Genomic DNA, 25,651 nt, shown 5'->3' with positions numbered 1-25,651 from the left:
TGTCCAAACACACATGCTTCAAGAAGTACATGCACAGCATTGCAATCTTGCAGCCTGGTTCATCTGTCACCTTGCAAGCAACACACCACAACTACCACAATGTGCAAAACGCCACCTTTCTCCCGACACAGTGCAGCACCTGGAGCGGATTTTTGTGGGGTTTTTTTTACAGATGATAGAAAGAGCCAGTAGAGAGTCCATTTCTCCTAAGACTACCGCCAATCTTTGGATCAAGAGTCTGGAATTCATTGGTATACATGGGGAGGAGTTTCTTGGCCCGGTTGGCTTCATACTTAGCCTGGAAAGTGGGAGAGAGAGAGAGAGAGAGAAAAAAAGATAAAACAGAAACGAGTCAAAAATACAAATAAGTGAAAGCTCACATCTTTGGTGATAGGAGGACAAAGCTACATCGGATGGTGAAACTAAGATCCAAGAACTCTCCTCGTCCTGTGTTCGGCCCTTTTCATCTTTACCCTCAAATTCTTCCTGGGCTTTTCTCTGGCTGTACGCCACCTAGAAGGCAAAAAAGTGGTGTACAGACGCTAAGATACAGTGAAAAGAATTTTTTAGGAGAGCAGATACACCGGCAACCCTGAGAAGACATGCACTTCTGAAAGGTGGGGAAAAAAACAGAGAAAGAAACATGCATATTTTCAGAAAAAAACATCATTGACTTCGTAATAGTTTTTTACTGGTAACTTTAGAGATACGTCACTACATCTACATCACACCCTAAGTAATGTTTTTTGGGGTACTTAACCTCATGACAGGCCTGGCTACAGATTGTCAAATACATTATTTGAACTTTTTTGAGACAAAAATATTCAGTGAACATTAACATCAACCAGATTCCAACCAATGCTGAGGCAGAAATAAGATAACTTGTTAAAATATAAAATCAAACAAGTTCTATGATTATAGGGACAATAGTTGAGCTATAACTTTGGATTTTTTTCATTACTTTTGCTTTGAAGGACAAAAACTTTTTTCATCTCCTGCCTGGAGTACAAAGTATTGGCCTGGCAAACACAAGGCAGTGTGTATAATATGCCTATATATGTTGACAAATGAATTCTAACCCTGGCCAAACACACTTGTCACCAATAACATGCACAATAGACATTGCATATACAGTGTTGAAAAGTTGAGCACAAGACATTTTGAATGGAATTCAGTAGTACAGGAAATTGCATTTTCACAAATGCAAAGACACACTGCAAAATACATCAAAAGTTACAGCCAAACTGAGCCATAATATCATATTTGTCAATCACCATGAAATGACCATCAAATATCATGGTTGTCAATAACCATGAAATGGTCATCAAATATCATGGTTGTCAATAACCATGAAATGGTCATCAAATATCATGGTTGTCAACTATGAAATAATCATCAAATATCATGGTTGTCAATAACCATGAAATGATCATCAAATATCATGGTTGTCAATAACCATGAAATGATCATCAAATATCATGGTTGTCAATAACCATGAAATGATCATCAAATATCATGGTTGTCAATAACCATGAAATGATCATCAAATATCATGGTTGTCAATAACTATGAAATGACCATCAAATATCATGGTTGTCAATAACCATGAAATGATCATCAAATATCATGGTTGTCAATAACCATGAAATGATCATCAAATATCATGGTTGTGAAAAAAATATTTCTCAAATGAAAACAGTTTGAGATTATCACAAACATTTTTCCTGATTACAGGTTTCACTGACAGCCTGTCAAGAGAGGCTCCAGGGGCACGCATACTTGATATGTCAGTGGTCCTTTTTTTCAAGTCAAATATTGATTCTATTACACAATGTTAATACCCATGTTTATGCTATACATAGCAATGTTTTTTCACAGTAAGACAACAATTGGTCCAGCTAAAACTAATAAAACTCAACCTGGTTTGTACGTTGTGGCTAAGATTTGAAAACACTGGTACACCTAAAGCAAACTTAAGACACATTGGATAAAAAAAAAAGACAGGCTCAGGAATTCAGCATCTGCAGTAGCGTAGGCATATTTCTAATTCAGCAAATTCGTGTTAGGGTTTTTTATGGTTTTGTAAAAGCTGCTTAGGTCTAGCAGTCTGTATTTGGAGAATTTTAATCAGAGTTATTTTAATATGGTTTGCAAAGGTTTTAAAGTTAAGGCTGCGATTTGCCCCCAGTCTGGTTCTACTTCCCCCTAGCCGTATTCATTGTGTATATGTTGTGTTTCCTCAAGATGGTCAAACACTTGAGACGAGTACAATAGACAAAGAAAGCAGGGCTGTATTCAATGGCACTCCATCAAGCATGTCCTTCATTCTCCGCTGGATTAGTAACCCAACCACGGTACTCTCAATCAAAAGCAATAAAAATCACATAATGACTGTCTTGACCAACGCTAAAACATGCGTGTCTGAGAGCATCTCGTTTGGTTCATACGATAGGCTTGTCGGCAATACCTACGCCCTGAACAAAATCAAAAGCAAACGCCCGCTTCCAATAAAAAAACGATTAAGCATTTTGGTCAGTCTTAAGAGAACCATACAAGTTATGCTCAATTTCACATGAAAATTTCCAAAGCGAACACAAAATAGAATTTTCAAAAAAAGTTGAAAAAGAAAAGATGGCCGAGAGGTAAAGGGCTTGTGTTAAAGCCATTTTGTGAAGTTGTATTTACTCAACTTCTATGTACAGAGGCACGACTTTCTGACTTACAAACTCTGTGGTTGGGTTAGCTCCTATGGAAATGGCTCCATCCTTCAAGCCGGCTTTGCTGGCTCAATTTCACTTTTAAAAAGCCGGAATTGTTAAACACTATAGGTGTGTTGTCAAATCTGCTCACACTAAGTACACATGAACTTTGAAGTGAGGTGACACTAATGTGGCCAACTTCTCTTGCCTCGAGTGTGCTTTTTTTATTCTCTTACTTTTAAAAAGCCTGTTCAGAAAAAAGTTGCATTTTCAAGCTCCTTGCATCCCTCTATGATGTAAACTACAATGCAATCAAACTTTTCTACGCTTCAAAAGAGTGCATTAAACATAGTTTCTGAGAAACAGAGTTTTCCTACAATTGCAGTAAGATGTAATTTCTGCGGATTTCATCCTTTTAAAAACTTTTATTATCAACATTAGGCGAGGGAAAACAGCAAACTGCCAGATACTTGTCAATTTATTTTTCAAACACAAAACATCGTCTTTCTTTGGAACTAATGACTGGCATTTACAATCTATAAGGAAGGTCGGTAACCTTCAACGAGAAATTTCAAAATCTAACTGTTTGCTTACAAGTCAAGTCTGCTATTTCATTCAGGAGACAGTAGGCATGCTAGTATAGCCCTTTAGAAAGGGTTTGTAAAGTGTACAAGTCATTGGAAGTCACACAGAAGCTATAGTGCTGATTAAAATTGTACTTTTCTCTGACTTATCGTAATTTGATAGTAAAGTTGCCGTATGATTTCATTTTCACTATTTTGAAATGATTCTCCTTGCAAAGTTGCAGGAGACCTTGACTTGCAATTAGACATTCTGAATTTGAAATTGGAATTGGAGTGTGCACTGAACACATGCCATACTCAGTGCACAGTGTGTATTTCTATGTATATCTGCATCATCCAAAGATTTCTGCATAAATCTACTAAGTTGTGAAGATTGTGCATCAACATCTGTTATATGGTGATCATATACAGTAAAGTTACTTCTAAAGTATTAGCTCTAAAACAACTGTTTATAGATTTGTATTGTGTGTGTTCGTGCAGAGATAGAAAGGTAGGAGATTGAACTGTCAATTCTGTAGTGTTTATTCTTTGCCACTTCACTGAAGAGAACAAACACAAAGGTTACTATGAATTGTGCTGGAGAAAGAACAAGTCATTTAATTTGATGTGAAGGAGAAAGTGTGACATGAAAATGAAACGAAAGAAACGCGTACAGACTTTCACAAAAGACAATAATGTTATGAACTTCAAGAGGATAACACACTGATGTCCCTAGAAACAAACAGTGAATATAAATGTGATAAGCTTCAAAATAAAGAAAGATTGAAGTGAGAAAATCAACCACATATGCACACAACAGCCACAATGCAAACAAAATGACAGGTACTGACACTTGAACACCTATATACATATAACTAGACATGTATGGGAAGACAGACAGACAGACACAGGCATACACAGACAGACACAGACAGACACAGGTATACACAACTACTCACACACAAACCCATTCAACATCCAGGAATACTCAGCGACAAATAAAGTCATCTGGTGGGAGCTAAATATACACATTACAGTAACAATACTTTTAATGGGACAAGGCATGGACATCTGTCCCTGTATTCACCACATTCACTGCATCTGACTTTGACCGTGACTGTTGGGAAGGAGATAGGTCACAAGAACTGATGGCATCACAACTCTCTCAGACATAAACAGCACACAGTTACTGATTACATCATAGTATTATACAAGAGAAGATCTTCGTCAACATTACACATTTACTGATGACATCACAGGGTCATGACCCGTCAGGAAAAGAGAACATCAAGAGAAAGCTACAAAGTGAGAAAAGTTGATCATTTATATCGAATTAATTATTCACACCTGAAAGAAATGTGACCTTTGCATTGTTAATGAAAAGACATATCAACTTTACTTTTGAGAGAAAAATGTTACTTTTTTAAAACTACGTCTGAAACATGCTGTAAGATTTTGTGAAGTGTGGCTAGAATGAAAGAGGTGAAATCATGATGATGGGTCAATTGGAATGATTAGATGTAACTTTACAAAAGAGTTGATTGTCATTGTCTTAAAATTAAACAACTATTTTCTAAATCATGTTTACCTTCATTTCACATTATATTAAATACACTTTACTAGATAACAATGTATTGATACAGAATTATTTCCCACAAATAACTAACTGCTGTCATTTTTATTAACTTTAAAAAACAGGAATACATACTTTATTTGGATAAACCTCTAAAATACAGATCTTCTGACAAATTCAAGGGTGTCAGGAAGTACAAAAATTAAAATCAGCCATTGACCTTATGACCCTACATCATAGTACATGGGATGATAATGTGACCCCATGACCCCATGACCCCTTGATGGCAAGACCATGTTGAGGTGAATCTATTGGCACTCACCTTGTTGTAGTAGAGGACTCCAAATATGGCAACCATCATGCCGAGGACATTGTAGAACGTCACTGGATTGTTCAGAAGTATCAGTGAAGATGTGATGACGATGATTCGTTTGGTGGCGTTGGCGACTGAGTAACTGAGAGGGCTGACCAATGACAAGACACTGAATGCGACGATGTTTTGAAGAAAGTTAAGGAATCCACTGAACAATATAAGGAATGTCGTTGGAATCCACTGAATTGTTTGTAACTGAGAAAAAAAAAGAAAAAAATATACTTAAAACTTGTCCTTTATCTCTCTCAGGTCTAAACCCCTGTATATATATATATATGGCAAACTCTGGTAAGTTACCAGAAAGTCAAGCTTGAAAGGGTTAAACAACTTTGTTTTTGCAATGGGTCTGGTATGTTTGTTGAGTGTGGTAAATCATTAATAATAATTAGGGTTGTGGCGGTCATTTGCCAGGGTTTTTCTTTATATCTCAACGCACTCACTTTTGGAACAACAGAAATATTGCAAGTCTCAAATTACTGACCAATATTCCAAAACCTCAAAATGCTACAAGGTGTTAGTCTTGACTATGATAATTCTTTATTGAACTTGGTTATATACATTGTAAAATATCCATCATGTTTAAAAAGCTTCATATGCAATATGACAAATTTTTGACGACACCAGTTTGAATGACTACTAGATGAAGGCAATGGCAACGCCAGACTCTAGAGGGCGGTAGTGCTTAACTGCACTGAATTCAGTTTGTTCACATGTCTTTTTAACTCTTTATATTTTTGCCATTTTTACCTAACTAAGCGCCTATTTCATATTTTCTTTCCCCTTTGAAGATGTGTGCATAAAATTGCTTTGGACTGCATGACGAGACCTCCCTAGGGAGTCTTTTTTAAATTACAAGTCATCGTTGATGACACAGTCCCCACTTGTTAATGGGTACTTTGATTATACAGGTCCTCAGAGAGGATAGAGTCCTCTTCATTAGGTCCGTGATAAAGATACTTTTGAATGAATTCACTTGATACATGTCTAAGTTGTAGTTCAGGACATGAAAAAATCGTAACAAAATGGCCACACGGTGGCCATATTGGATCGTATCACAAAACAAATAAATGTGCATATGTATGACATTGGTCAATCTCCTTGTAACAACTTTGAATAAATTCGCTTGATACATGTCTGAGTTACATTGGTTCTGGACATGAAAAAACGTAATAAAATGGCCACACGGTGGCCATATTGGATCGTATCACAAAACAAATCATTGCGCATGTGCATGACATAGGTCAATGTCCTTGTACCAAGTTTGAATAAAATCGGTTGAGATATGCCTGAGTTATGACTCTGTACATGAAAAAATCGTAACAAAATGGCCGCACGGCGGCCATATTGGATCGTATCACAAAACAAATTGATATCCATAGCTATGACATAGGTCAATGTCCTTGTACCAAGTTTGAATAAAATCGGTTGAGATATGCCTGAGTTATGACTCTGTACATGAAAAAATCGTAACAAAATGGCCGCACGGCGGCCATATTGGATCGTATCACAAAACAAATTGATGTGCATAGCTATGACATTGGTCAATGTCCTTGTACCAACTTTGAATAAAATCAGTTGAAACATGCCTGAGTTATGGCTCTGTACATGAAAAAATCGTAATAAAATGGCGCACGGCGACCATATTGGATCGTATCACAAAGAAAATTGACATGCATATCTATGACATTGGTCAATGTCCTTGTACCACCTTTGAATAAAATCAGTTGAAACATGCCTGAGTTATGGCTCTGTACATGAAAAAATTGTAATAAAATGGCCGCCTGGCAGCCATATTGGATCGTATCACAAAACAAATCGACGTGCATCTGTATGACATATGAAGTAATCCTTGTACCAAGTTTGAATGAAATCGCTCCAGGCATCTCTGAGATATCTGCGTGAACGGACGGACGCACGGACGGACGCACGGACGCACGCACACACGCACGGACATGACCAAACCTATAAGTCCCCCCGGACGGTGTCCGTGGGGACTAATCAGACCTCTAGCTCTATTGGCTTGCTCAAAATTTGATATGCACATAATTAATGAGGTACAATATGTGGCGTCATAAGCTGTCCCATCATACCATATATGAAGGGTGTAGCACTTGTGGTTACTGAGTTATGGACATATATATATATTTGAGGTAAAGGGTCACCAAGGTCATGTGACATTTTGTCAAAATGGTCACCAAGGTCATGTGACATTTTGTCAAAATATCTGAGATATCTGCGTGAACGGATGGACTAACGGATGGACTCATGGACGGACATGACCCAATCTATAAGCCCCCTGGACTTCATCCGTGGGGACTAAAAACTGTGTCACTGCATCCTTTTTGCAATATGAATACGATGAGAAACTAAATTTTTATTTTTCTTGGCCTTATACATGGGAGTCTATGGACTGCCTTATACATGGGAGTCTATGGACTGCCTTATACATGGGAGTCTATGGTGACTGCCTTATACATGGGAGTCTATGGAGGTGAAAACTAAAAAGTCCTCTAACACGGCCAAATTTGATCGCATTGTGGAACAAATCGACGTGCATCTGTATGGGGTAGGGTACTATCCTTGTGCAAAGTTTGAATGAAATCGCTCCAGGCATCTCTGAGATATCTGCTGTGAACGGACACGGACGCACGGACGGACGGACGCACAGACGCACGCACGCACGCACGGACATGACCAAACCTATAAGTCCCCCCGGACGGTGTCCGTGGTAACTTACAAGCATGTTGCCCTGGGCTATATTTTTCCATGTTAATTGTTTTGATAGGGACATGCATTGACATGTACTATAGAACTTGTGTTATATTCAAAATTGAGCAATTATCATTGATCATCTAGGTACAAAGGTTCCTATACCACCAGGTTGCTTCTACAATCTGGATGAATGTTCAAAATTTGGGGTTGAGAATAATATGCCTTGGTTCACGTAACATGATTGCTGTAGTAATAGAATACGGATTTCAATTCTATCAACCTTGTTTTGTTAGCAATCAATATCTCAGTGTGACCCATCGGTCAAAGATGGTTGAAATTGATATTGTTTCATTTATCAATTTTAAAATTGTTTTCCTTTGCAATTTCTACTCATAAAACAACAATGAAATAATTAAAATTTGTACACATGCAAATAAGGACTGTTCCAGGATAAACCAGACACAAATGGTTCTTAAATCAAAGAGTCCAAAATGACATTGTTTTCGTTCCATAAGAGAACCCTTCATCATGTTTCAATTCACCAACCTTTGGAAAAGCTCAGATATTTTTGAAACAAATTCAATTCAGAACCCTACTCTGCTACATAGTTCATCTAGAGTGTTTCACTCATTCATCAGTTCAATGATATCTAAATGGTGTGACTCTGCCATGTGTCCTAAAGAATTTATCTTAACAAGAATGAAAATGAATTCATTTCACAGCTGTAATGTTCCCATGTAAACTAATGCAGAATTATAAATTAAACTGATCCCTTTCACTGATAAGTTTGTAATTATTAATACTTGCTGATATGCTGTAAGGCACTTTAATTTTACTGACAAATTTAGCCATCATAAATTTTATGTGTTCCATTTCACAGTTGATATAAATATCTGTCTATGAAGCATGAATAACAATGGGATAGTCAATTCTGTATTGCTAATGACTGTCGTCTGTTTTTTGTCCTACATTTTGAAGTTGGCAGAAACTGAAACAGTTACATAGCATTAACACATATTACAAAACGACAGTTGGGGAATAATTGTAGTGCAAAGGATTTCATTTCACTGAATTACATGTGACGGATATCACTGCCAGAGATCAGCACTTATCATGGCTGTATCTGGACCACACATCTAGTTATCTTGGTTTACTTTCCCTGTTGGTCTCTTGTTGTGTGCAGTGATACCATTGAGGGTCATGATCAAGTCTAAGATTTTGGCTGTGGCAGCTGAACGGTAAAAATGTGTCTTACAACCTTAACTAGAAATGGATTACAAGTTGTGTTCTTAAAGAGTCAACAAAATAATCTTGCCGCCATTTATACATTAATTAGAATAACTGTAGTAGGAAGTTTTCACGACATATTTTGTAACATTATTTACAAATGAATGTATGTGTGTGTTGGGGGAGGGGAGCACCATGATATTTACAACAAAGCTGACAACAGATGAATTCCTACACTTTGATCATTCAATAGATACATGTATGTGTGTACACACCCTGGTCAATAGCTGCAACAATGTCGATAAGAGATAGTCCACTTTAACCACACTATGGTCATTTATAATGATGTGTGTGTGTGTGTGTGTGTGTGCGTGCGCGCACACACACACGCGCACAGACAGGTTAGTGTCCACAATGAGGTCTGTTAAGAGATGACCAACTTACAATATTATCTGGTCATTCATAAATATATGTGTGATACATGTGTAGATAGCTGGAGTGTCTATAACACCATTGTGAGTGTCTATACCACTGTCTATGTAAGTGTCTATACCACTATGTCAGTGTCTATACCAATGTGTATGTGTCTATACCACTATGTATCTATACTGCTGTCTATGTGAGTGATTATATCAGTCTATGTAAGTGTCTATACCACTGTCTATATGAGATAACTGACTTACCATACTCTGATCATTCATGATACTTAACACATCTGTGCATAGCCATATTGGAATCATTCCCCAGCAAGCTAGCTGACCCATCACTAAGAGTAATCTCAAATGATGTACTCCAGTGTCTCTCAGTGCCTGAAAAAAAGAAAGAGAAATCACAAAATTTAATTACATTTCTTGTACCAGCAACTGTGTGATTTGTCTTTTCTGTCTCTAAATGTACCAAATTCATCGCAAGTGAGTAGTAGAAATGCAGTGAACTTGATTTATGATTAATAATTTGACTGGAAAATTCAATTTCATATTTCATTCCAGTTTACAAAAGACTAGATATGTTTCCTGTTGATTTGCAAATCCTTTTCAAAAGTCCACATTCAACTGGCTAGGAGACTGACACAAAATCTTAAATTGTTGTGTTCAGACAGGAGGTTGACTCTTGACTCATCATATTAACAGTCCGGGTTATGTCCATAGAGAGGATATTACGATTGACCAATCAGCGAACCTGCCGCCACCAACGTCACGAATAATTAACCATGCAAACCTGGGCTCGTACATTGCAACGAGTTTGGAACTTTTCGGCTTGATTTCGCCCTTTACTTTAGCACTGGGTAGTTTTTAGATGTAGACGTTACTCACAATGTTTAGTACGGTCGAGATGGTGACCGATACAAGTGATTAGTACATTGAAAATTCTTATTTGGATGAATTTCCTGGCCGGGTACGACTCCTAGAAATCAGTATTTGACCCTTGAAATCTACAGTAAGTTATTTGTCGCCAAATATCGCCTATTTTTGGTCAAATTTCAATTTAACCTTGTAATCTGCAGTATGGAGAATGTTTCAAGCTTTGCAAAGATGGTCAACTGTTTTAGTCGGTCATCGGAGCACGATGGAGCATGATTTTTTCGATCACCATGCATTTCCCGGTACGATTGACCCTTTGCTCAGAAAAACGCGTGCCGGAACAATCGCCGAGAAGTTAACCAAAAGCTGGAAAAGAGAACGAAAAACGTCCAATAACTCTTTGTCGAATATGGTCAAGGGTAAAGAAACTTAGAAAACTATTCCTGAAGAAATCTTACAATTTTTAACACGGTAGAACATCGCCAATCGACTGGAGCTAAGATACTTCCGGGTAGCCAACAGTCTCACTCATCTGTGGATCTGTCCGGTCACATCGCTATCTGAACAAAGTGAACCAACGTAACTCTTTGACCCTTATTACATATACAGTACGTGATTGGTTCTTGCCTTAATTTCATACATATACGGTACGCCATTGGCTCTTCCCTACTATCCTCTATATGGACATAACCCGGACTGATTAAAGTTGAAATAAATATTTGTCAAAATGGCAGCCAATTGTGACTGCTAGCTGGAGAAACTTTGCAAACAGCCAGTCCATCAGTTCAGTTTCTTTCTAAAAAAGGCACAAAGTTTTGGAAAAATATCATGATAGAGAGAAAAAATACAGCAGTGCAAGTGAGTGTCGGAGGTAAAGGATGATTTGATGTAAAACAGTCCCAGCAATCGAAAGCAACATGACAATATCTCCCTTCATTTTCACAACTACTATGTTCAAATAGCGGTGGTTGTTGGATTGCACACATCCTGGATGTGGTTATATGGAACACAGTCTACACATAACATGGCTATGTTACATGGTCTACATGGACTATATACGATACATGTATAAGTACTTATGGTATGTGAGTATATCAAATTTCTGGCCGAAGTGTGGTTCCATTGCAGAGCTTTATGTGTGTCGAAGTCACATGGCCCTGCAGTAATATTGCATAATGGTCCCTGTGTAATACATGTGTAATAATACTACATGACCTAAATATGGATGTGATTCTATATTTATTGCCATGTATTTTCAAAAAGTGTAAGTGAATATCTGAAAACTATCTGTTAGTGTCTGTTTGTCAGACATTACAATTCAATACTTTGGTGTCTAAAGCTGTGTTATCACCAAAAAGTTAAATAACATATTCATCTGACACTGATGTGACTTGTCATCTACGCAAAACGTTTTTAACAAATTTTAAGAAATAGAGACCAACTGTACACATATCAGTAAATATACTGTTTGCTGAGAAAAAATGCAAGAAAATCATTGATAGCATGAGTTTGTGATTTTGACAAGAATAAAAAAATTTTTGAATGATGACAGCACTATACATCTGCAGGTTTTCACTGTATGTGGTATCCACTTTACACTGTTTGGTGAAAACATGTAAAATAGGACAAAATGATTGTGATTATTATGGCACAGCTGTTTGGAATTCATCAAAGGAAAGGTTGTACAAGTGACATCAGTGACTGGTAATTTACAATACACTGCAGCGTTTACGTCATCAAAGCCTGCAACAAGCTGTTACAACTTCAATGCAAAGCTATCTTTCATACAAAAAATAAAATATTTATGGCGTGGAAGACTGGGCATTAAAAATCACTTCTGTATCAAACCAAGGCTGACAATTGTCTTGTTTCTATGACAACTACTACTACTGTAGTCGGCTCCATTCTTAACCAAATAGTAATTTTCTGATACAATAAACAGAAATTGATAAATAATCTAAAGCATTTTGGAAATATATTTTTACGGTTTTTTTCTGTTTATCTGATTGTTTTTCTTTCTGTTAATGTTTCAGTTAAAAAATACATTTTGATGTTTGGACTATAACAGTTGTTGTTTTGACAGGGCAGTGAAGTGTGGACCAGAACTTATAAAAATAATATGAATGTTATCATCTACAATTTATTGGTGTTGTAATGTGTGATGGAGCATTATTTATTCGTTGGCTAAATGCAGTCTGGCTGAAAACTTTCTAATCATTCAATTAAATAACTAAATGTGACATAAATAACAGACAAGAGTTGATTCTTGACAAGCTTTCATGTATCCGTTATCATCTCATCAATACCCCATTAAACTGAAATATTACCAGCAGTCTTGTTTCAATTTTTGTGCTGACGCTGTTCTTATCAATTACTGTGACCTGGTATCCCCTTGGTAACATCAAGTCAGCTGGTTTACCGTAAGGGAGAGACTGCACTAATTTGGTAAAATTGATTGGTTTGGTTACGTATTGAACATGTTGTCAAGGTTATAATGACAGTTCATCCTCAGTGAAGTCAAATTTGATTAAAGCTATCAAGAGATATCTGTGGTGATTTTTTATGGACTTTTTGAAGATGTTTTGTTCTTTTTCTGTATCTGTTAACTGCCAGAGTGGCACATCCCTGTTACTATCAACAGGTTGGCTTGACCTATACAGAGGGGAATTATGGTGAAGTCGTCTTTCCTTATACCACCATGGTTTGGTCCAAACCCATTGTTATCATGGTGCTTATGGACCTATGTACAAGGAATTTCGGGGGGAACAGGCTGTAAGGCGATACTGAAGGATTCAAGTATCTGGGCAACGGTTGCTAAGGAAAATTTGTCAAAACCACCAAAAAAAAAAGAGTTTTTGCGCACTTATTGACCAAGCAGAGGCTGGTTGTCGGTAATGATGCATGACGTCATAGATATGCAGATTAGCACAGCACGTTTTGAAAAGATTAAGCCACTCCAAATTTGCTCAAAATCCCCTGAAATTTTACACAGTGATACTTGTCATACTACTTCACAGTCCAGTCATGGATTCGGTCAGCTGTGAAACAAACACTATGTTTTGAAATGGCAAAAATCTACTTTGTAATTTCGTACAATTTTTAATCCTATTCCTGCCATATCTCCAAAATATTGAGAATTTTCTAAGATGCAAGCTTATACTTACTTATCTTGGCAGTGTCTACAATTCTGTCAAAATTCATTTCAACAGATGGAAAATTGGCTGACTTGAAAGCTTTTCAACATTTGCACGAGAGCAGAAGGCGATAGTGCTTAGAAAACAATGTAAATGCTAACAATTTTCACATGCAATAGCGCACATTTGGAACACTGCCAGCCTTAGCGATCGCACGTGCCTTGAATCCTTCAGTATCACCTAAGTATGCACATACCAATGATCAAACTTTTTGATTCACTCCATCAATATCAATGCAACTTTCACTGCAAAGTTCCATTTTTCCCTTAGATAGATGATGTTTGTGCCTAATTATGGAACCATATGGTTTGCCAAAGGCATGTAAAATCCTGTACACAGGACAATTAATTATGTTTAGTCACATAGCATTGCAATACCAGGCACATCTGAAAAGCAGTATTCATGGTAGAAAAACTGGGGGAAGCCAAGGGAGGAGTTGGTTTTTTTTTTGGGGGGGGGGGGGACAACTTGCCAGCAGTTTCTTGGCAAGCATCACATATTTTGTAAGGAAAGAGCAGGCAGCCATTTCTTTTTCACAGCAGGCATGCAAGTTTTTTTCTTTTGCCATATGCATAACTGAAAAAATGCTAACTTTGAATGATGGGAGTAGTCTTTGGTAGTTTTAAAAGCCTTGCCAATGCAGCGGGAGGGGTTGTCAATGCAGTGGGAGGGCTTGTCAATGCAGTGGGAGGGCTTGCCAATGCAGTGGGAGGGCTTGCCAATGCGGTGGGAGGCTTGTCAATGCAGTGGGAGGGCTTGCCAATGCAGTGGGAGGGCTTGCCAATGCAGTGGGAGGGCTTGTCAATGCAGTGGGAGGGCTTGTCAATGCAGAGGGAGGGCTTGCCAATGCAGAGGGAGGGCTTGCCAATGCGAGGGAGGGCTTGCCAATGCAGCGGGAGGGCTTGCCAATGCAGAGGGAGGGCTTGCCAATGCAGCGGGAGGGGTTGCCAATGCAGCAGGAGGGGTTGCAAAATCATGGTGAGGGGAGAGAGCTGGTGGGATGCTTTGAAATGGAAAGGCGTTTGCTGGGATTTTCCCTGCATGGAGTGAACAGGGGGAGAGAAGTGGATTGACTTGGGGGGGGGGGGGAGGAGATTTTCAAATTTGTTGCAGAGGGGCAGTTGTGTCCATCTTTCCTTATTACCCTCTACTTTTAATTTTGTTCCAAATAACTTGGGAATATTGCTAGGTATAGTATATTGAAATGTGAAACATATGCATCTACTTTGGATCATTGCCTTTCCCAAAAAGTGCACATAACTGAGATATCACAATAGTTGCTGTCTGGGTCATTACTCAGACAGCTGACATTATACTAAGATATATAAACCACTAATGATGGGAAACTATATGATTACATAATGATCTTGCTAGCGCATCCACTTTGATTTGAGTCACTCAAAAATGTTATTTATAGTTTCAAGTTCTCCTTGTGAGACACAGCGCTGGTGACAATCACAGGAAAAAAGAAGCGCGACAAAAGGTGTCAGCAATTTGAAAGCATGGGAGAAAATCATGCATGACTATTGGGTTAATTTCATGAGGCAATTTCATTGAACATCTCTGATTTCTAGATCACCTAAAAGACACTGTGACGAAGTTTTTTAGAGCTTGAAATCATCTAGTTGCTTTGACACTTTTCAATCAAGAGCAATTAAAGATAAATGGTGCTGGGGAGATTTTCAGATTATAATTTCCTTGTCTGCTGCTTTTAGGAACTTATTTTTGAAGCCTGTGGAGAATATGAACTTTTCGTGTCTTGTTTTTGTGAAAATCAAAACATCATTATTACCTGTGCAGTTAGCACAGATATTAGCTGTCATTTTGAATTTCAAATATTTGGTAAATTGTAGATTATTAAGGTAGAACGCGCCTCGGGGACAGACATTTGGACTTTCAAACTTTTACATTTCTTTTTTGATCTACCACTTGTGGGGTTCATTTTAAAGCTCTGGTAATAGAAAACATTTTAACAGCTTAGTTTTGTGAAATTCAAAAATTTTATTTTTTTTCCACAGAGTTAAACAGGAATGGCGCCATTTTGAACTTCAAATATCAGTAAATCTTGGGTTATTTATTTCTCTAGTACTGAAATTTGCATAGTGACCGCCGATTTTTATTCTTGATTTTGAAAGAGAATGATTAAGAGATTCCTTGAGGAAAGTTTGAGCAAAAGTTTGAGTCTTTCACTTTCAAGGCGCATACTATCTTAAATCCTATACTTTGCACCGTGATCATTGATTTTTATTTTTGAGCATCAAAGAGAACAGTTTACAATTCCTTGTGCAAATTCGTGGGCAAAATTTGAAATTTTTCATCTTTTCTAATTTATTAGGAGGTATTCTACCGAAAGACAAAATAAGCCATATAATGTACTGTTATTTCCAAAACTGATATAGCAGACTACCTTCAAAACATAAAACACGATACTATACAGACCAGACAGTCTATATTTAGACTACACATGAACTTGTTCTGTATATTAATTATTTTTATATTTATAGATCTTTTTGCCAGCACTTCAAATTTCACCATTTAAATGACAAAGTCTCAAAATTGAGCACCTCATCCTAATATTCACTTTCCATTGCCAGACTTTGTATGGTGATATTTATCAGATTTTCAGCTACTTAAAATCATTTTGGGGTTTTTTGATAACTTTTTTTGCAGAATTGTAAACATATGGATAAATTACTTTTGAGGGCAAAGATACAGACTGCTGCTTTCAGAGATCTCCAACAACCTATTGACACATGCAGCTATCACATTATTTTCAGATTTCAGTAAGACATCCTAAAGGTTATAATTTTCACCAAATATAATGTGTAGCAAAAAGGGCAATGACATTGAGTTAGTTTCCAGGTAAAGCACCAAATCATTTTCTATCTGATTCAAAGTTCAAGTTCGTTCAATCCTGCTTCTCTGCATGATATCTCAAAAATTATAAAAAATTGGTCAAGTTCAATGTAGATGAAATATCAAATACAAGTTGATATTTCACAATTTCACAAATAATCAACACCTAGTGCTGGGATGGCTTGACAATGAACCAAATGAAACAACTTGAAGCAGACATTTATATTTTACAGTAAGTATTGTGCATGATTTTGACAAAATTTCAACCTGGCTCCTCCCTGGGGAAGACACATAAACATTGACATTCCTAGTACACAAGGGCAGTCCTTGTCAAGTTTAATGCTATGGAACAACTATGGTATTTATCCTACGGTACTACAAGGAGAGTTACTACGATTTAATCAAACTGTTACCAAAAATAACAATGTGTACAAATGCCCCAAATACATACATGCAATTGTTGATACTTGTGTTGGGAAGTGGGGGAACTGACATTTTGCTGATAAATTAATAAAACTTACCTTTTTTGAGTAAATGTTTTGAATAGCGAATGCAATAGTTGCTGATAAGGCTGAAAAGAGACCCAGCAAATCAAATGACAATTCTGTCATCGTTGCTAATAACACTCCTAATATAATAGGAACTAATGATAAATATACCTGTAAACAAGTAAACAAAAGAAAGAGAAAACATTAAAATTTTAGAAATGTTATGAAATGACTGATATTTTTTTTTAATATCAATGATATTTTTTTTAATATCAATTACACAAAAATAAAGCAAAAGAAAGATTGTAATAAGTTCTCAGGGTCTGTGTAATTGTAAACTGTTGACTTATTGAGTAATTTCTAAAATGCTTCAGCAAATGTGAAATATTAGCGGATAAAATTTCTCGTTTTACAGACTGCATCTTTCTCTGTAAGTTGACTTTTCATTCCTAGTGATTTCTCAGCTTTCATGTTAGTGACAGGTATTATATTTAGATTTCCTATTCTGATGAAATACTGGGGTAGGCTTGTGAAAACAGTCAATTTCTATAGAGGACTATGCATGTCCATACATGCAATATGGTCAAATAATGAAGTTATTAATATTACTCAGATCAATTGCAACACAACAATATTTAATGCCTTCGGTATCATTTCAGTGGCATAACTGATAATTTATGTAGTTTTAGCCTTATGGTATAAACAATCTACATTCCTTGCCATATGGTGAAATATTTGGAAGATATATCATGACTCAAAATGTGTTCACTTCATATAGTAACAGTCTTATCATTATTAAATTTGAAATACTGAAAAATACTATTTTAATATACTCTCTCCAGAACCAAATTGAAGGTAAGGTACTAAATATTTTGATTTGTTTAAACTGTTTCTTGTTCATAAATAACATAGTAAAATAGCCAACATTTTTTACTTTTCACCTCATAATCTGAATGTGTATTGATCTAAATCACACTTAGCTTTGTAAGTCATTACATTTTACCCATCCCATTGACTTGCTCTTATTTGGAATATACCTATTTAACAATATCTACAGACTGGTTAAATGCTAAACTCTAGTCGTAACAAGTGCTATGGGTAATGGAACAAGAACCTATATTTGACATAAATAAATTGAATATTCTGAAAAAAATACAATAATGCAAAAAGTTGCAGGTACCAGTACTATCCCATTTCATGACTCCAGTTCATAATATTGCTCTGGTTTGACTTATTTACGTGTTACATTTGTGAAGCTTTTCACTGTTACCTATCTGTGCATTTCCAAACAATGTGAATAAAAAAAGAGAGATTCATATGAATTTCCAATACTGCTACGATAGTGTACACCATAAATTCAAATACTTAAACCTTTGCTCAAGCTTTCCTTAAGGGAACTCTAAACCTCCTTTCAAAGTCAAGGAAAAAAAGTCAGGGGTTACTAAGCAAAATTTAGTATGAAAGTAAGAAAATACCAAGTATTTCCCACACTTTTGAGATTCATCCCAATGTTGCCTACCCGGTAAATGATTTTAATTTTCGATTTTCACAAAACTAAGCTGATGAAAACTTTCTATACTTCATGAGCTTCAAAATGAGAACCCTCAAGTGGTAGACCAAAATAGTATTGTAAAAATTTGGGAGATATGTCTCCAAAGTACATTATATTCTACCTAAGTCCAAAATGCAGGTTTGTGCTTGGACAGCTGGAAAGGCTAGGATAGGTTCTAAACTTATGGTTTTGGTATTATACAAATTGGTTGATGCAAGTATGTGTTACCTGTAGATTCTTGATCTTCAAATAAACATGGTTTCACGGGTGAACCGACTTACCTTTGTAGTTTGTTTTTCTTTTAAAATAATTCTTGATAAAGTTACTGTAAATATTGGCATCATAGCTTTCACTGAATAGAAATGAAAACAAGAAAAACGGAGTGATGTTAAAGATTTGCAAGTTTGGCATTATCTGTGCTCAAGAGTGTTTGATATCATCATACTGACTTTATTTCTGTGTAACTCAACCCTTATCTTGCCATGTTCATATGCCACCAATCAGGTCAAGTTGGTCAAAGCCAGTGAGATATAACATGTCCCTCATATTTCATTTTGAGAAACACTTGAACATTTGAAGGTCCCTGAAAATGTAGATACTGTCAACATGATTTTCAGAGACTCAATCTGCTGTGATATGCCAAGTAGGTAATAATGTGCATATTTTGGCTGTATAACACTCTTTTACTGACTTTGCAGATGGCAAGTGATACATAGGTCTGGCAGGATAAGGTCTATTTCTTGATCTATGTTTGTAATAAAATAGCAAAACTCAACATTGGTAATAATGTTTGGTAGAATATGCACCCAAAAATTTTGTGGTTTTGTGAAAACACTGCCAGGTGAGCTGACATTTCACCAAAACCATTTCAATGACTTGGTGACATTTAATAAATGACAGTTTGTTTTATACAGCGGGTAAAATATTGTAGGCACACAGCATCTGGCATTTTCCCACCACAATGACCTGGTGGGTTGTCATATTACATACCACCAAACATAAAAAAATAAACAATAAAAAGGTTGAAGGAAAGCGGGGTTCTTTATGGTTGGTTGGTTGGACCCAGTGCTGCATCACCGGTTAACAGTCAAGTGTGACTGCACTGGAGTATTAAAGTAAATGTAAAAAATAAAAAAAAAAAGGAGAAAAAAATAAACAAGTAAATAAACATGCTTCCATTACATAATTACATTACATATGGAAAAAATATAACATTTAAAGACTAATTTTTTGACTTACTTTTTAGAAACCATGCATATTTCACTTGATGATATTTTTTCAGAACATATCATATTAAACTAAGTTATCCAGTTTAGCTTTCTGTAGGGCCTGAATATCAGGTTTCCTCATTAGATGAAGGATGTCATATTTGGACCGAAATCTGAGAACAGTTGGGTGGCTGTAATTGGTAACTTTGTCTGCTATGTTGCCATATATAACGTGACAGGTATAAGTTCAATTCCTTTTAAAGGATAAACCATTACATTTTCAGAGGGGCAGTCAGAATCTACATAAACAACCTTTTCCATTCAAAGTTTTGATAGCTGACAGATTTCAGTCAGACTGAACAAAGTATGCGTACCTTTTTCATACAATTCCACTTTTTATCAATTAAGTTTGCAGTCATATTAACAAACAAAACTTGCATCTTACGAAATTTGAACACCAACAATTTTTTCACAGTTTAACTGCGCCTTTTCAATATCTGACAGTCCATTCCTTAATTCTTATCACAGATAATCTCAATCACATATCACACTTTAAAGGCCTGTGCCTTCTCACAGGGAAATCTACTTATTCAAGGCTCAAAATTAACTTTTTTTCCCTGGTAGTCCACTTGGAATACCATTTTTTGAAGTTGGTAGCCCAGTGACAATGGCTGGTAGCCCATGCATATTTTAATTTAAGGATTTAACAAGAGAAGAAACAGCTATTTTTCAAGATTCTACCCATAAAGTGAATTTGTTAGACATTTGATGTGACTTCTTGCACACCTTTATTACCTAAAGGAAACTGGTATAATTGACGACAGTGGCACTAAAAAGTTTGGTGACCTATCATTGTATTGACAACCCATTTCATTCTCAGAGTTGCATGCCAATTTTGCATGTAATAGTCGTCATGGCAATGACCACCACCTTCTCAGCAGGGCTAAAACAAACCATTGGCTTTCTGTAGTAGTGAGGAGTTTGTGATTGATACATTTTGATGAAAATGCAATGAGAATACATTTTCATTGGCCATCATTTTATGTGCCTATCATCCAACTACATCAGTTGAGATATTGAAACTTTGTAATGCAAAGTTCCATCGCAAGATCGCTTTTGCAATTTGCAGAACAAAGTCATAGTCTGGCCTTACTGTGTCCAGCTGGGTTTGACTGTATTTAGCTCGTCAAAAAGTGAAAGACCGGACATGGCACGCCAAGTACTGACTTAATTTCATGTCCCAGGCTTTCGTAGTCCATGTGGGCTACCATTTAATGGGCTTTGGCAGCCCCAGGGAAAAGTTGGTAATCTGTGGACGCGGGGACAACCGCTAATTTCAAGCCCCATTGTTAGATTACAATTTCAATGGAAAACAAAAGACTATGACACTCTATAATCCTCTTATAGACTCAAACAAACTTGATCCCGGGGATCAAGTCCCTGGCATTTAACCTGTTACATTTTATGCACTTTTGTACCTTTTTAAAAGAGCACACATTTTTTATCAGACAACTAGAATATTACAGAAAAGACAAAGGTAATGTTTTTAATGTTTGTACTACAGACAACTCACATAAGCTCTGCGGTTTATAATACGCTAATCCTGACGTATCTCACATAATCTCTATGGTTTGTAGTAAGCTAATCCCAACACAACTGTCATGATCTGTGGCATTAGAATGACAAAGGAGACACTGCATGGAAACTTAATCTAGGTGTGCAAAATGATGTGTACAATTTGTTTTAAATGAAACGTCACATCAAAATACTCTGACAAATACCCTGAATTACAGACTCTCTCTGGTGTACAGCTAAGTTTTGGTACATTGGATGAAAACATACTGTTACAGTACAGTGCTTGAAAGTTTCAACCAGTGACCAATCTATGCAACATACATCACATATCAGTTGCTTCAAATCTAGGCTCCAGGAAGATTAGCTGGAGGAAGCAAACAAGTAAATCAAGGAATAACAGATACTGACTGTAACTGTTTGTTTATGTGACAGTTTCCCTCTATATGATTTCAGATATTCACCCTTTGAGCGCCAAAGTCAATTTTGACGCCTTTACAAAATGTACCCCCTGGCAAATTTTTTCAAACTTTGACGAAAAACTGTAGCCAATGAAATGTGATGTCCATTTGGTTTAAATTATAAATAAAAAGTTTACATAAAAATTCATAAAAACTGGTAAAATATTTTAGGAAAATTTCAGTGGGAAAAATTACAGCACTCAAAGGATTAAAAGAGTGCTGTGGATATGAAAGCTATATTGGCATTTACATGGGCAAGTGGTTGGTTGTTTTGTGAACATCTTGAAGCAGTATTTTGCATTCTTGTTTTAGAGCATCTGCCACCAGCATTCAATGTGAGTAATTTTTGGACACTTGGAAACACATATATATATATATATATATATATATATATATATATATATATATATATATATATATATATATATATATATATATATATATATATATATCTATATAACACCTCTGAAACCTACTATTGGTTGTACAAGTACGAGATATGTCATGTACCTTTTGTGCAATCTATTACGAAGTTGGTCATTAAAATATATTAACTTTCTCAACAGTGTAGGTTATACCATGGATGTAACATCCATGGTTATACTTGGCCAATTTCTCTGTCTTCCTATTTTTTCAGAGTGTGTGGTTTAAAGAGTGTTGACTGGAATCTTAGTTGACGGTTTCAAATCGCAGAGTACACAAGGAGTTGGCTTTTTAATATAATACTAGCTCATTGTTTTGTCATGTCCTCCTTGTGTGAGTTGAAAAAATATACCTCCCCCACCCAACCCCCCTTAAATTTAAGAGATGCCTTGTCAAAGCACATGAAACTTGAACACGACGGTTTTGCTTTGGACGTAAAATTGAGCACAATAATACATTACTTTCGACGAAATTCAGTATGGTAACGGTATGGCACCCCTTTGAGTGATGAACTTCTGCCGAGGACGTGTCAACTCCTTCCTCCGATAACGTTCATTGGCTGTCGTCATCACGATCGTGTACAAATGTACACGGTCACATAAGCTGTGTATGGCAACGCTACGTCAAAACCCACACGAAATACGCGACACTACCACAACTTCCGGTCTACGAAGAAATAATTCCGTATGACGATTTCTGGAAAAAAGTTCCTTCTCAGCAAAATTACTAACCTGTATGGGCATATGACACTGACATTTTCCATATACTAAAATGCGATGACACCGAAGAGTAAAATTTTCCAGCGGCGAGTGGAATTATGACACTCCAAAAATACTTTTTTTCTATGGAAGGTCCAATTGGAATGTTCCAAGCTTTGAGAACTGGTCCCAAGTATACGGCTAGGGAAAACATATGTGACATCGTGATTGTAATGGGATATGGAAAATAGTTCAATACTTTCTTTCCGATGACATTTTGTCCTGCGCTGCTGGCATACCACACGGTACACAAGCCGACTATCCGGCAAAACTCCTGCAGCAGCTTTGAATCCGACGCCGCCATCTTTGAAACTGCTTCGTGTCAAGACTCCCCGGCTGCGGGAAAAAAAATCTCGACAGAGCTGTCATCCAACTGCGCACACATTGTTGCGCAGATCAATTCAGTGATATGCCATGCAAGCTATTCATACACCAGTACAGTAGTAAAGGAAATAAGGGGAAAATGTTCCTGATTCTGTCCTGATATACAATATGTTTCTGTCGTCCATAAAAATAACTAAAACCTCACGCTAAAGGTATTGTCGATATGAACAACGCAATTGCTCACAACAACATACGACATTTGACGTGTGACATTTGCTTATCTCCGTTGTAGGGCTTCCTGATCCTGTTTCCTGATGCTCCTCTATCATACGACTGTAGATGATCTGATCATATAGAAGCTGTACTCTATCTTCTTGGCACCTCAAAGCCTTAGAAGCTCTACAAGCTTAATCATTATTATAGGTTATTTAGAAGCTTAACCGTAAAAGTGAATCAAACAAAAAGAAAACACTTTTTATTCTTCAATTTTATCAATAACAATATAACGGGCTACAACGAAAACGGCAAGATTAAACATCCGTTATCTCAAATTACTTTTTCCCTTTGGTATGATATGCTATTCAGGCCGACCTGGAAACGCGCTTCTTGCTGAAACACACGTTTTAAATGTTCTCAGCTACAGATTTAGCAAATCGCTTTGATCCATAGTTTTAGCTCGAGTGAAGTGTTCGTACCAAAAAGTCTCTATCTGAAAATTAAAAATTATACAATCCTTGAAATATATAAACGGTAATTTGACCCTTTTACAGTGTAAATACAATTATTTTCTGGAGGTGTTAAATCCAACCCACTGTTCAGCTTGGTCACATAATGCGCAATGTGTCAGAAGCATTGTTGAGATCAAGTCCAGACTGTACTATTCAACTGTCAACAGCACCATCATTCGCTATACACATGAGCCTAAAGGTCGTACGTGTTGACAAATTGAGTATTTTACTTCCAGACGCTATAGCAAGAAGCTGTATGTGATGCGCATGACCCAAATGACAAAAACTCGGAAACACATCTTATCAATAAATGTGTGTACCCTAAGAATGACTGTTAAAATAATCAGTGTGGTAGGCCTAATGCTTTATTTGGCTAGACAAATTAACTCTGAGATCTGAAAATTTCTGTGTGGAGTATACAGATGATAGTTACACGTAAATTTCACTTAGGGACTGGTCAGTTTCTTCAGCCTGGCGGATCCGGTGGATTCATGGGGAGGGGGGTCACCATGTTTTTGAAATGCTCAATACGGGGGTGTCAGGGAGTTTTTGAATTGCAACAAGCACTCATACTTGCCTAAAATACATCGTACCAGACACGAATTGAATCATTCAGTTACAGTTTTCGGATCGCCCTTCGGGAGCATAACTTTAATATATCATATATATATATATATATATATATATATATATATATATATATATATATATATATATATATATGAGATATCTGGATGTTTGCGGATTGAAAGTCTTGCAAAGTGTAGAAAGTGTTTTGCAAATCTGCAGTTCATATGAAAAGCATGACAAAATCATGATTTTCTGTTTTCTCTATGAGAATAATATAGGGAAGCAACATGCACTAATATTTCAGAATACATTGATACCGTGACATACTTTAGAAAGAAAAAATTACATATTTTTGTTCTCATGATGCAACTATTTACTTCCTGTCACAGGTTTTCAATAGTGTTTTCATGAGTAAAATGATATTTAACAAAAGGTAGTCAACGATAAAAGGAAAAGCCCTCTCAGACTCTGTGCACACCAGATTTAGCTACAACTTATAAATAGCTCGCCATGGCTTCTCAGGAGATGTAATTGGATTACTGGCAAAAGTTTAAATACCCACTGAAGCTTTTGATCAGTTGATTTACTGCTGTTCTGACATCCATTTATGTAAAACAGTAACGGTTGTGGACATCTGGATTTGTATAGAAAGTTAGATACATTCACGGCTCACACTGTATTCAATCTAGAAAATTTGAAAATTCATTACAACTGTACATGTTAATATATGTCAATATATATATATATATATATATATATATATATATATATATATATATATATATATATATATATATACTGTAGATCTTCGTGATTTTATACTTCCAATGTCACGAATTTGGAAGAAATTGTTAGATATACACATCACGATTTTGATGTATTTTTGAATATTCCCCGGGTTGGAAAGATATGGTAGACGACCTGCCCAAAAATGTTATCGAAGAATAGTCATTGAACCATAGGAGAACAAGTTTTACCATTGAGGTAGTAGCTAGCACTGAGCGTGCTTTTACCATAGCTGGGGAAAAGTATAAAAGTCAAGTTTCTTTTTGATGATATCTGTGATATA

General features: G+C 36.5%; 1 protein-coding gene across 1 annotated transcript in view; it reads right to left on the bottom strand.

Annotated features, from left to right (window-relative positions):
- Window positions 1-23,288, bottom strand: part of LOC139138180 (solute carrier family 35 member E1-like) — a 30,518-nt gene extending 7,230 nt beyond the window's left edge. The window contains exons 1-6 of the mRNA XM_070706436.1: window positions 22,934-23,288; window positions 18,820-18,890; window positions 17,020-17,157; window positions 9,831-9,956; window positions 5,158-5,403; window positions 381-513 (exon numbers count right to left, since the gene is read on the bottom strand). Coding sequence (XP_070562537.1) covers window positions 381-513; window positions 5,158-5,403; window positions 9,831-9,956; window positions 17,020-17,157; window positions 18,820-18,890; window positions 22,934-23,264 — 1,045 coding nt within the window. The 5' untranslated portion in view covers window positions 23,265-23,288. The remainder of the gene's footprint in view (window positions 1-380; window positions 514-5,157; window positions 5,404-9,830; window positions 9,957-17,019; window positions 17,158-18,819; window positions 18,891-22,933) is intronic.
- Between the last annotated feature and the right edge of the window lie 2,363 nt (window positions 23,289-25,651).

Source organism: Ptychodera flava, chromosome 8 (assembly GCF_041260155.1).
Source record: "Ptychodera flava strain L36383 chromosome 8, AS_Pfla_20210202, whole genome shotgun sequence".
Lineage (NCBI taxonomy): Eukaryota > Metazoa > Hemichordata > Enteropneusta > Ptychoderidae > Ptychodera > Ptychodera flava.
Note: the sequence above shows the minus strand (reverse complement) of the source record. Positions and strands in the feature narration are given on the sequence as shown.